The 13,560-nt window shown below is 33.8% G+C and overlaps 1 protein-coding gene across 26 annotated transcripts in view; it reads right to left on the bottom strand.

The window, feature by feature from the left end:
- The window catches only part of LOC115216496 (neogenin-like), a 318,473-nt gene that overhangs the window by 18,027 nt on the left and 286,886 nt on the right, over positions 1 to 13,560 (bottom strand). For 12 of the 26 annotated variants that reach the window (XM_036506615.1, XM_036506619.1, XM_036506622.1 and 9 more), the window contains one exon: positions 11,339 to 11,487. The exons of the other annotated variants lie outside the window; for them this stretch is intronic. In XM_036506615.1, coding sequence (XP_036362508.1) covers positions 11,339 to 11,487 — 149 coding nt within the window. The remainder of the gene's footprint in view (positions 1 to 11,338; positions 11,488 to 13,560) is intronic. 26 annotated transcript variants of the gene reach the window in all.

The following is a 13,560-nucleotide window of genomic DNA, read 5'->3' as shown; positions in this document are numbered from 1 at the left end:
TCCAAATACATCACATTGAAGTGTTGGTACTCCTTTCCATTTTGGATGAGAATACTGGAAACTATTCCTATATTACCAGAGAAAGTCTACAACAAGCAACTGATATATATATATATATATATCCACACACACATGTATATAATGTATGTATGTGTAGTCATTCCAAGATACATACTCTTCTTCCTCTTCTTACTTGTCTAAATCATTTGACTGCAGCCATGCTGGAGCACCACCATTAGTCAAACAAATCAACCCCAGTGCTTTTCCTTTGTAAGCCCAGTACTTATTCTATCGGGGTCTTTTTGTCGAATTGCTAAGTTATGGGGGGATATAAACACACCAACATCAGTTGTCAAGCGATGGTGATAACAAGTACATACATATATATATATATATATATATATATATATATATACATACATACAATGGTCTTCTTTCAGCTTCCATCTACCAAATCCACTTACAAGGCCTTGGTTGACCCAAGGCTATAATAGAAGATACTTGCTCCGGGTGCCACGCAGTGAGACTGAACCCAATATCGTGTGGTTGGGAAGCAAGCTTTTTACCACACAGCCACCCCTGTACCTAGTCACTCATATTTTTATACAAACACACTAAACATACATTAAGCAGATGCATATGTAAGTGGAAAGCTAATATCCTAATGTGTTAAACCGTTTGTCCAAATTGTTATATTATTATCATAAAGTTTGTAATTACGGAAAATGTTAGTTGAAGCCTCCAGTGTGTGCATTGAAGTTAGTACGTGCGAATCTGTGAGTTAATAATGTGTCTGTGAGAGAGTGTATAGGTTCGGTATATGAGGAGGGAGTGGTGAACATGCTATCAGATGGAGGGCAGCACTAATTCTAAATGAAATCATTTCTGCTGAAGAATGATACAGCAACAACACTATATGTATGTATGCATATATATATATATATATATATATATATATATATGAACAATTTGAGGAAGCAAAAAAAAAAGAAGAAAAAACAGTCTCAAAACAAACCTAGCATGCTTTCAATAATTCTTCATATACGATTCCGTGTATAAACTATTTCACACTTAAAATATGAAATTAGAAATATAATATAAGAATGGCATTGGTGCCAAGTGGCCCAGTGGTAAGAGCGTTTGGCTCCTGATCGAAAGGTCGTGAGTTCAGTTCCTGGATAGGGTAGCATGCTGTCACGAACAAGGAATTTCATTTTGCAGTGCTGAAATCTTAGGTATAAATGAATGCCAGTGGGGATGCAGCTCTCTCTCATTCCAGCTTTCACAACTTGGATGTTCCATTGGGCCAAAGGTGAGAGGTCAGCGAGGGTATCTAAGCCTGCTCATGGCTAACATAGGTACCTTAAGCAATTAGTGAAAGCATGGTACATGCCACCAAGTTATATATGTTTGTGAGTGATGGTCAACTGTACTTTCATATTCATGAATAGTTATTTATTGATGTAGGTGTAAAGATATTCCAAATTAGTGATTGAAGAAATGGTAGGAATGCACAACCAAAGATTGTCAGAAGAAATTTGTTTCTGGTTGTATTTTTATTATTTTTCTTTCCCTTTGGTTTATTTAGAAGGAGAACAGTGCAAATAATTTTTCGCTTTTTTTTTTTTGTCTTGGCATGACTTCTGAGGCTATTGTGGGGTAAGAGAGAAAGATGATAGATCAATAGATACTCTGCCATCTCTTTTAATTAAGACATAATTATGAGAGAACACTTGATATTCATACCTTCAAAGAGGTCAAGAGAAAGTGTTTCCAGCTTCATGCATTAGTTTATACCATAGAGAAATTTTGGGTAGAGAAACATTATCAATAGCGTTGTAGTTTTCTAAGTTTTTACATCGAATCATTATTAAATGACCCCTGTTAGTCCAGAAAAACATGTAATTTGGCATGGGTCTGGAACCAAGGATGATGGACAGTTGGTGGTGTACTTATATCAAGTTAACTTCAGACCAGAAACTTAGTTTGAATGCTTACAACACAAACCTGGTGATAGATTAAATAAACAGAACTAAAATAAGCAAACAATATATAAAGCGAATGAAGGAGATAAATTTGCTGGTTTAAATTTTCATTTCACCTTTAACTATAATGATTTGAGATGAAGACCGAATGTGAGGTTGTTAATTTTGCTTAGGTGATTCTTATAACAACAACAACAACAACGAAAGTAATATCATTATTCAAATCTTTGGTGGAGGAAGGGAAAGTGTCCGAGAAGTTTGTGGTACACATGCCCTTCTCAGAGGAGTTAGCACAGTATGTCATAAGGTTAGGATTAGGAATCAAATTGGATTGGTAAATGAAATACTTCCAGTTCAAATTTACAATATGATAATAATAATAATAATGATTTCAAATTTTGGCACAAGGCCAGCAATTTTGGGTGAGAGGGTAAATCATTTACCTAAAACCCATTACTCTACTGGTACTTATTTTATCAACTCTGAATAGATGAAGGGCAAAGATGACCTCGGTGGAATTTGAACTCAGAACATGAAGATGAATGAAATACTGCTAAGCATTTGGCCCAGCATGCTAATGATTCTGCCAGCTCATGGCCTTAATAATATTAATAATAATAATCCTTTCAGCTAGGGGCACAAGGCCTGCAATTTTGGAGGAGGGGAGTAGTCGATTACAACAACCCCAGTGTTTCATTGCTACTTAATTTATTGACCCCGAAAAGATGAAAGGCAAAGCTGACCTTGGCGGAATTTGAACTCAGAGTGTAAAGATGGACGAAATGCTGTAAAGCATTTTGCCCAGCGTGCCAACGATTCTGCCAGCGGACCACCTCAATATAATAATAATCATAATAATCTTTTCTACTACAGGTAAAAAGCCTGAAATTTTGGAGGAGGAGGGGAGGGTCTACTTGATTACATCGACACCTGTACTTGACTGGTATTTATTTCATTGACCCTGTGACTTTCGCGGAATTTGAACTCAGAATGAAAAGACAAGAGAGTGCCTTAATTATAATACCAGTAGTAATTTCTTTTTATTTCTGGCACATAGCCAGACCCCAGTACTTGAGTGATATTTTATCAACCCCAAAAGGATGAAAGGCAAGTTTGTCATATGTAGTCTATGGTACAATATCTATGTAGTTAAGCACATTCTTTCTTGGTGGTTTTTACTGCTGATTCGAACTTAAATCTTTTGGAGTATAATTCAATTGTTTATTCACATTGCTTTGAATTAATCTTGCATTATCCTTGAGCTTTGAGATTTTGATGATACGATTGTTTATTCCTAGAATGGCATTGTAGGATGGTGTCAGACGCTGGTTCTGGACAGTTTTAAATTAAAAGTAGGTAGAATATTTGCATCAGACATGACCAGTTTAAACACTAAAAGATTAAAGGCTTTTTTTTATTAAATATGATATTAAATAAACAATTGTTCTAATGCTAAAATCCTGTATTGGCCCCATAGTTTGATGGAATTGAATAAGAATAAAAAAAATGAAAAAGTTTCTTATTGAAGTAACAGGTTATATGAAACAAAATGTTAAGTGAACAATGGCATGCAAAACACTGGGTCAAATCAAACTGATACATGTTGAAGATTCTCGATCATGTTAGAATTACAAGATAGGGGTTTGAGTAATTTAAACAAATGTGATAATGTAAAAATCAAAGACTAGCATGAAAAAAAGTTGGATGCTATTGAAGAAAGACAGTGAGAGAGGGACAGTGGGGATGAGGATAAAGATGTAATAAAAAGAAAAAAAAATTACACCATAGTAAAAGATGAGATGGTTGAAATAAAAATTTCAAATTATAGAAGTAAAAATAGGATTTTTAGCTTCGTATATTATCATATTTGATGGCACACAAGATACATATTTTTTCCAAAAAAAAATCACCCTGGGTCCTTTATGTTAAGTTGGGCCTATATTACATGCTTTGATGCATTAAAAACTTGAGGTGCATTTAATATGTGGGTGAAATAGGGGTGTGTTTAATATGCCCATGCATCTTTTATGCCATCGAAAATGGTAGGTTGAAATTAAGATAATACCATTAAAATGTTATAAAATATTAAATGGAACTGCAAATACATAGGATTGGTTTTAGACATGGAAGAAAATGAAAAAAAAAATTTATATTTCGAGATTTAAAAAAAAAAAATTCAATTGGAAAGAATATACTTAGCTACATAGGTATTGTATCACGTATGTAAACTCACTCATCACATAAATAAACACCACTCATTTTTATTTCATTTTGCTCTGTATTTTGTAACTTTTATTTAGATGTGGCTGTGTGGTAAGAAGTTTGCTTCCCAAACACATGGTTCCAGATACAGTCCCACTGTTAGAGAAAGCAGCAATATCTTTGCTAGCAATATGCATAGAATCACAGTGACAATACAGACATACATTACAGCAAATGCTGAACACAGCACAGGAAGCTGTGGAACTTTCAACAAGAATGCTACCAATAACGTAAAATAGTTGGTTTGTTCTTTACCATAAAATAACCAACAGCAACTAAGTGCATTGGGTTACAGACAAAACATAATTGGTTGGCACTGCATGAAACATTGACCTCACAACTACTTCCATGGTTGCTTTTTTTAATTTTTTTTCTCTTCATTATTTGTTTCAGTCATTTGACTGTAGCCATGCTGGAGCACCGCCTTTAGTCGAACAATTCAACCCCAGGTCTTATTCTTTGTAAGCCTAGTACTTATTCTATCGGACTCTTTTGCTGAACCGCTAAGTTACAGGGACGTAAACACACCAACAACGGTTGTCAAGCGATAATGGGGGGACAAACATAGACACACACACATACATATATACACATACACGGCGGGCTTCTTTCAGCTTCCATCTACCAAATCCACTCACAAGGCTATAGTAGAAGACACTTACCCAAGGTGCCATGCAGTGGGACTGAACCCGCAGCCATGTGGTTGGTAAGCAAGCTACTTACCACACAGCCACTCCTGTGCCTATCTTAATTTATTCATAACCTACATATTTTTTCCATTTATGACATACAAGTTCCTTTAACAGTTTTCCCTTCTATATTTTTGTTTCTTTTCATAGGTTGGAAAATTCTGCAAAATTCACACATTTCTTAAGAAATCAAGAAGAGCAGAGTAAGTTGTTCTTTCTTGGTGTGATGAAAAAGAAAATGAGCATAAGCAGTACTTATTCTTAGACAGTTGAATTTATGTGTAGTGTCTGCCGAAAAATGGGCTGGAATCAAATACTTCAATTCCTGTGTTTCAATATATAAAATATTATGGAAGACAGTTTAATAACCATATATATATATATATATATATATATATATATATATATATAGGGCAATAAGAAAATGGAGGGGATCAATAGGTGGTTCATCAACTTTTAGACATTATATCGTGTCAAATTATTTATTTATTTACTAAAATGACAATTACAAGAATATACATACATGTATAACATATGATGCTTTACATATAAAATATATAAAGATACCAGTAATTATTAAAATATAATATACAGGAATATAAATTGGGAAAATATCTTACAGCTGTTTTGGCCAAGAGGCAAAAATATCTAATTCTACCTTTATTTCTCCAGTAGACTGAAGTAATAAGTAGATGAAATTGAGGTACTTGGGTATTTCTCTAGGCTTTGTCAGAGATTTTAGAAAGTACTATATATATATATAAAGAAATTCAACTGATAAAGGAATAAACAGTTATAAACTTCACTAGCTCACAGCTGTTTCTCCCAGAAGATTTAGTGGGGTCATAGTTGAGTGCCTGAATATTATCTTATAGCATCACAGAGCTTAAGACAGGAATACAACTTCATAATAAAAATAACAAAGTTTCACTTTCTACTAAACATACTTTTATCACAACAGAGTTCAATTTTCTACAGTGATATTACGATAGTAGAGTTTTTCTAATTTAGTTCATTGGAAGCTATTTACAATGTGTCATGTTATCAATGTTGTTGGAAGGACAGTAATGACAAAATGGTGCAATTCATTATGCTGTAGATAAGCACCATTATACTGCTGTGAAGTGTTGTTCGCTTACAGGTCTGAACTGAAATCATGTTCTTTGAAAATTACTGGAGACAGATAAGTGGAACAAGATGGTTTATAAATCATAAAGAGAATTGTAGATAACTGATTCCAATCAAAAATCAATCAATCAACAAAGGGGGTTATCTATTTGTAATCTCTGATTGGGAACGGTACCATGTCCATAGTCAAAACACATGATGCTAAATGGTTTAGGCAATTTAGCTCCATGTTAATGGGCATTATAAGCTGGTGTGCATTTTGTAAGAGTTGGTGTCCTTTTGGGAAATGATAAGTCATAATAGAAGTACTAATAATGTGATTCGGCTTTCAATTCTTGGAGTAACATTACATAAATAAATTAGAAGATAGTGTAGAGTAGAGAAGACATTTTAGTCTTGCTGCGGGCAAAATGACCTCATTAGTGCTGGTACCATAATAAAATGCATCCAGTATGCTCTTTAGAGTGGTTGCCATAAAATGAAATGTATGAGTATAATGTGGTCTCAGAATCCCTTTGGATAACATTAACTTTAAATAAGAACTAACCCAGGCTATGAAAATTCATCCGATCCTTTTCTACTCTAGGCAGAAGGTCCAAAATTTTGGGGGATGGGGCAGTTGATTAGAGCGACAGCAGTATGTAACTGGTACTTAATTTATTGATCCCGAAAGGACAAAAGTAAAGTTAACCTTGGCGGAATTTGAACTCAGAACGTAAGACAGAGGAAATACTGCTAAGCATTTTGCCCAGCATGCTAACGTTTCTGCCAGCTCGCCGCTTTACAAATGCTGAAATATTATTTTCTACTCTAGGCACAAGGCCTGAAATTTTTGGAGAGGGGGCCAGTCGATAGATCGACCCCGAAAGGGTGAAACTCAGAATGTAAAGACAGATGAAACATCACTAAGCATTTTATCCAGTGTGCTAACGTTTCTGCCAGCTCACCACTTTGTATGCATGGAAAAGCAGATGTAAATTGATGATGATGACATGAGTTCATATCTGCAGCAAGTATCAATTAGGACACACGATTATATACTACAGCAAGTTTACTCCTCAGGTAGAAAAATACAATAGCAAAACAAGAGATGTTTGTCATCTTTGCATTTTACAAACCAGAATGAAGATCTGGTCATACAGATGTCTGTGATCCAGGAAATGATTAAATTACATCCAACGCCTGTAATAATTTTCTGCTTATATATTCATTTGATAATGTAATTTCTTAACAATAGTGTCACTGGTAACAAGATCTCTAATTGGTGAATTATTGCATCATTACATTCTGATACTAAGAGCAACTATGGAGCAGCTGCAAATTGATAGAAGGGACTGGGTTCTTCAATCTTTCACTGATATATGGTAGCAAAGGAAGTATACATAAGTCTGAGAGAGTGTGTGCTTGTAAGTTAGTGTATTTGTATGTGTGTGCATATGTGCATCATCATCATCGTTTAATGTCTGCTTTCCATGCTGGCATGGGTTGGACAGTTTGACTGAGGACTGGGGAGCCAGAGGCTGCACCAGGCTCCAATCTGATCTGGCAAACTTTCTACAGCTGGATGCCCTTCCTAACGCCAATCACTCCGAGAGTGTAGTGGGTGCTTTTAAGTGCCACCGGCATGAAGACAAGTCAGGCGGTTCTCGCAACAACCATCTCAAAAGGTGTTTTTTACATGCTACCTGCACGGGAGGCAGTCCAGTGGCACTGGCAACGACCATGCTCGAATGCTCTTTTTCATGTGCATGTGTGTAATATCCTTCTTATTTTTTTAAAACCTGCTTTATCATGTTGGCGTAGGTAGGATGGCTCATTGCAGCTCTCCTAGACAGGCTGGAAAACCACGTCTCATTTGTAGGTTTCATTCTTAGGTTTCTATCCTTTCAGGGTCGATAAAGTAAGTACCAGTTGTGTTATGGGTTTGATCTAATTGACTGGCCCCCTCCCCTAAAATTTCAGGCCTTGTGGTTAGGGTAGAAAAGATTCTTAGTTAGGTTTCTAAGGTTGGATGCCTTTCTTAATATCAACCACATCACAGATCATACTGAAACCAATACGTGCACATACGCACACACACACACACACACCACAGGTATCTATACAATTTCCAGATTCCATTCACAAGACACTTGGTCATTTTAAGACTATGATAGATTACAGTTGCTCAAGGAACTAAAGTCAAATAAAATGTGAAACTATGAGAAGGCTGCAAAGCAAACTCTGTAATCACACAATTAACCTAACATTAGCCAACTCACTTTTATATTCAGAACGACAAAATTGTAGACTGTATGATGAAGCATCTAGATACTTCATAATATACACAACAATCAAAAAATAGAACAGGAGTGAACATAACAGTATGTGTGTGCACATGTGGTGTGCATAAAGATGTGTTTTAGATGGTTATCAAGAGTTTTCCAGGATATAATTTTAACAAAACTGAGATTATGTTATATATATATATGAAAAAAAAAAATGGGAGTATGATGAAGGATGATATTTTCTTTTGTTATTTCTTTAAAAGTTGGTGTCAGAACCAACTTGAGAAAACAAAGCAATATCCTCTTGCACGGGCATACTGACTCATGTTTATGGGAAAGCTGAAACATATTAACTGGCTGTTATACCCATTTTTTGAAGGACATTAAATAATATAAGCAAAAAAAAATTTTTTTTTAAAAATCATTTTAAGTAAGATTAACCCTTTTGATACCAACTTGCCCGAAACTGTCCCTGGTTTTTTGATACAAACTTCCTGTTCTGAAGTACTTGAAATTAAAATATTCCTTCGAAATTTAATCTATGTTTCAATACCAGCTTGATAATGACGAAGTTACTGTACAAAATTCTTCATTATTTTTAAAACCAATCTAGGTAAGGATTGTGTAACCCAGTAGAAATATAGCAATAAAAGGGTTAAGATAAACCCCCAGAAACTTTATATTTTTGAAGTGAAGAATAAAATATTGGGTAGAAAAAAAAATAATGCTAATTTTCCTGATGTCTCAGAACATCAGATGAAAGAATTTGGTATATTATACATGTATGTGCGCAAGTGTGTATATGTGAACATATATATATATATATGGCTATAGATATATAGACAAGTAGATAGATAGATAAATAGACAGATGAGAAAGTGAATAAATATATGAGTTGGGGGGGGGGAGCTGATGGTGCAAAAATAAGAATGTGAGCACAAAATATGATATCTCTTTCAGACACAGGATAATAGCTCCATTAGGACATTGGGGAATAGGAATGTCAGTGGCACTGTTATGTAAGGCTAGCCTGAGGCTTTTCCCCTCTAATTGTTCCTATTAGCTTCCATGACTGGTGGTTGCAAAGGAAGAACTTGGAGAGAAAGAGAGCGAGGTTTACATTAGACAGACACACACACACGCACGAGAAATTTTAAGAAAAGTAGAAGATAGACATAAGAAGAAAAAGAAATAAGAGAAAATATGTAAGATAAAGAAGAGCAGTTTACAAAGAGAAAACTTTATGCTAGTTATATAACATTATGTAAACTATATATATATATATATACATACACACACATATATATATATACAGAGTGAGAGAGAGAGAGGGGGAGGGAGGTTTTACCAATGAAATATTCTTTGAAGTAAAATTTTTTGTTTTTTATTTCATAAAGAAATTGTTCTAAATGAACCACTTTAATTACATCTTAAACTGGTGCATTGCAGGTTTTCTATCTGCTCTTTAAGAAAAAAAAGCATTTAAAAAGAAAATTTATAATAACAATAATAATAACAATATTTATAAGGATGATAATGATTATGATGATGAGGATGATGATGGCTAAAAATTATGCTAAGTAAATAAAAATATATACATATGTATATATATGTTAGCAGAATACTGAAAATAGAAATATTAAAAATAAAAAAAAATTAAAATTAATTAAATTACTATTATTAAGGCTGTTTCCATTCTAATTAATATCTAAAAATGAGATATGAGTATATGATATAAGACAATATAATCTATTTGTGGAATGATGGCTTTGAGGATACATTTACATGTGGTTTTGCTGATCTTATGCTAAACATGTTCATTCTGTCCCTTCTGTGAAAGAAGGGAAGAAGGAAAGAAAGAGAGGAAAGAATGAGAAAGAAAAGAAGGAACTCATTTGTTAGTTGATTAGTCGGAGATTGTTTCATCTGAAAGAAACTGTCAGACAAGGAGAAATAAGTAAGATGCTAATAGTAAAGATAATAATGATGATAATAATTTTATTTATCATTATTATTAATTTTAGTGTGAAAATGGGGTTTGGAAGAGAGGAAAGACAAAGGGAATTAAGTTGAAAAAAAAAAAAGAATAGACAAAAGAAAAAAAAGATCATGAAGTCATCAGTGATGAAGAAAAATTATATATATAGAAGTGTGTGTATGTATATATATATATATATACATACACACACAATTTTTGTTGATAGCAAATTCTAAGTTTTTCCAGTGTCGAGTCATTTAAACTGCTTGAATAAAACAATGCTGGCAAAACTTGGAAGTCACCGTTATCAAAATTGTAATACTAGACTCCATATATGTATTGAGTCCGTTATTCGGTATAAGTTGGTTGCTTTTTATGTATATAAAAAACATATTTTTATACGTCGTTTGTTATATAGATATATTTATACAGTGAAAAAAACTTTTTAAGTTTGTTAAACCCCATTTTTACCAAGCTCTCACAGCACAGAACGTTAGACTTTTGACGCAGTAATCCAAGGAAAAAAAAAAAAAAGGAGAAAATAGAAAGAGAGAAAGTGAGAAAGAGAGACAGAGAGAAATTGAAATATATTTCAAAAGGGGTAGAAAGAAAGAAAGAAAGAAGGAAAGAGATAGAAAATCTCTCAGAAATAAGAGAATTTTACATTGATATGGTTAGATACTGACAAAGCGAACCATATCTATTGAGGAAACAAAAATCCATATTTACATATATATAATACACATTATATAGTGACTATTTTATATCTATGTATATATATATATATGCATGTATACAAACACATAAACATCGATTCTTATACTGCTCTCTCTATGAATTGTGTATATATATATATACATCTATTCCTGTACAATCCTTTCTCTCTGTATATGAGTGTGTATGTATGAATATACATAAATTCCATGCATATAGACATATATATACATATGTGTGTGTGATTATATATATATATATACAATATATCTTTCTTAGTACTTTTTGTGTGATATTCTCCAGTCCTAACCTTACCTGCATCTCAGACTCTTCTTTTCCTGATTTTAGAGTAACATCTGGGGCCTTAGGTGTTACTATTGGCATTGGTGAGCGGGGTTTTATAGGGCCACTTGATACTGGAGGGTTGGGTCTTTTATAAGGGCTAGAACTTTGTTGAGGCTTCACTGTAATTGTAGAAAAAACGTTAGCATCAAACGTACGGAGTAAGTAGCCGAAGACTATGGCTTTCTTTTTTTTTCTTCTCTTTTTAAATATTAAAAAAAAAAATGATTAAATCTTTGATGTTATGATTTATGAAGAGATAATATGATGAATAATGGCCACTTTTTTTGGATGGTAGGGATGGAGCAAATGAATTAAATTGTGCATGATTATCTTTGCATATGAGTATAAATGTGTATGTACAAATGCGAAGCTATGGGTGTCTACAAACCCCACCACCCCGTAAAATAATGAAGCAGTGTAGGAACCAAATCTACACACTTTGGTAAGTAGCTGAGTACTGATGTTGGTTCAGAACCAGTGAGTGTCTTGATATCTTTTCATGTTGAGTTTCAAAAACTCTCATTCAACATTGCTCAGAGAGGAAACAACTATATGAGGCTCGGTTATGCTAGACACACTACATAGAGATGAAGTCTTCAAGTAAACTTTAATAATCCATTGACCCATAAGATTGTCTCTCACTCACATACAGACAGATATGTTAAACAAGAACTTGTGTAAACAAACAGGGAAAAAGACATGTTCCAAATCAATGCCGTGTGTTTAAAATACTTGCTTTTGGGTTATCTCAGTGGAATTGGAAAAGAAAGATAATAGTTCTTCACTTTGATATAACGAAGAAAAAAATATCTTTATGTAAAGTCAACTTAACAACATGGCAGCTTGTTGATATTCAATATAGTGTGATAGTTGTTCCAGATAACTGGAACACAGCTGACTGGACATGTAAAACCAGAAAATTTTCAATGAGACTGAAATACGATGGTGCTCCAGCATGACTGCAACCATAAGGCTGAAATTCATAAAAGAAATAAGAGATGCTGATTCGCTGAAAGTTTAAGGGTAAAATACCTTGGATACAGCATTCATGAGCTATGAAGTCACGTTTATTCCTATTGCATTTATACTTGTGTCTGTGGCTCAATAGTTAGTTAAAGAGAAACATGTGAGTGTAGATAGAAAGATAGATAGAGTGGGAGAAAGTATGAGTGGGATAAAAACTGAAGAGAAACAGCAGGGGAAAAAGAATACTCAGGTAAAATTTGAGAGGCTAGAATTCAGAGTGAAGGAAGGAATCAAGAAATATATATTCATAATTTATTGGCATTTTGTTGTGTTTGAAATTAAGAAAATACACAAACAAAACAAAACCACCTAAATTGGGCTGGAATAATTGAAGACTTCTCTATGTCTTTATGCTAGATAACAATCTATCATCAATGTGTAATAAGTGCTCAACAAACAGCCTCAGTATCAGTTGTATTACATTTATTCATAAAGGGAATATAGATGGATATGTCAGTCCATTTGTGCATATTGTATGCACATGTGTTTGGCTGTAGAGCAGATATATGAAACAGCTAGAGGACAGTGCCCCACTATGGTCATAGCCTGGTTAAGTAGAACCAGTAAAAGAGTGGAAAGGAATTAGGTAAGAGTGTTGTGAAAATGTCGTTTTGTTAAAAAAAAAAATGAAATGACATGAATAGATACTTTTACAATTTAATAATATTCAAACCTTAAAGTAATTTGGGGGAATTAAAGAACAAAAAAATGAAGAATTTAGAAACTCTAAATTAATTTATATAATCACAACTGTGGAGAATCTATATGGAAATGCTGTACAATTATTTTGTTAATAAAAACTGTAAAATATGTTCAAATGCTGTGAGAAAAGGCAGGTTTTGGATGTTTTGGATAATTGTTTTGTCAGCTTGCAATGTACGGAGACCAATCGTCCAGTTCATCATGAAACTGGGTGTATAAAAAAATAACAGAACCTCACTTCATTATATATTTATCTACGAATGTACTGTTGATTCTTCTTCCACAGGGTCAGCTTAAGTTGCCTACAATTCAAAGGCGATACCCTTTTAATTTGTTGAAGTGAGCTTTGTACAATAAGAAATGAGCTATTTGGAAGGCACACGCATACACATCAGACATGCATATACAGCAGACACACAACAGGGTACTTCACTATGTTGCAAATATTTCCCATCACTTACATA

This window comes from Octopus sinensis, linkage group LG10 (genome assembly GCF_006345805.1).
Source record: "Octopus sinensis linkage group LG10, ASM634580v1, whole genome shotgun sequence".
NCBI lineage: Eukaryota > Metazoa > Mollusca > Cephalopoda > Octopoda > Octopodidae > Octopus > Octopus sinensis.
This window is presented reverse-complemented; position numbering and strand designations above follow the sequence as displayed.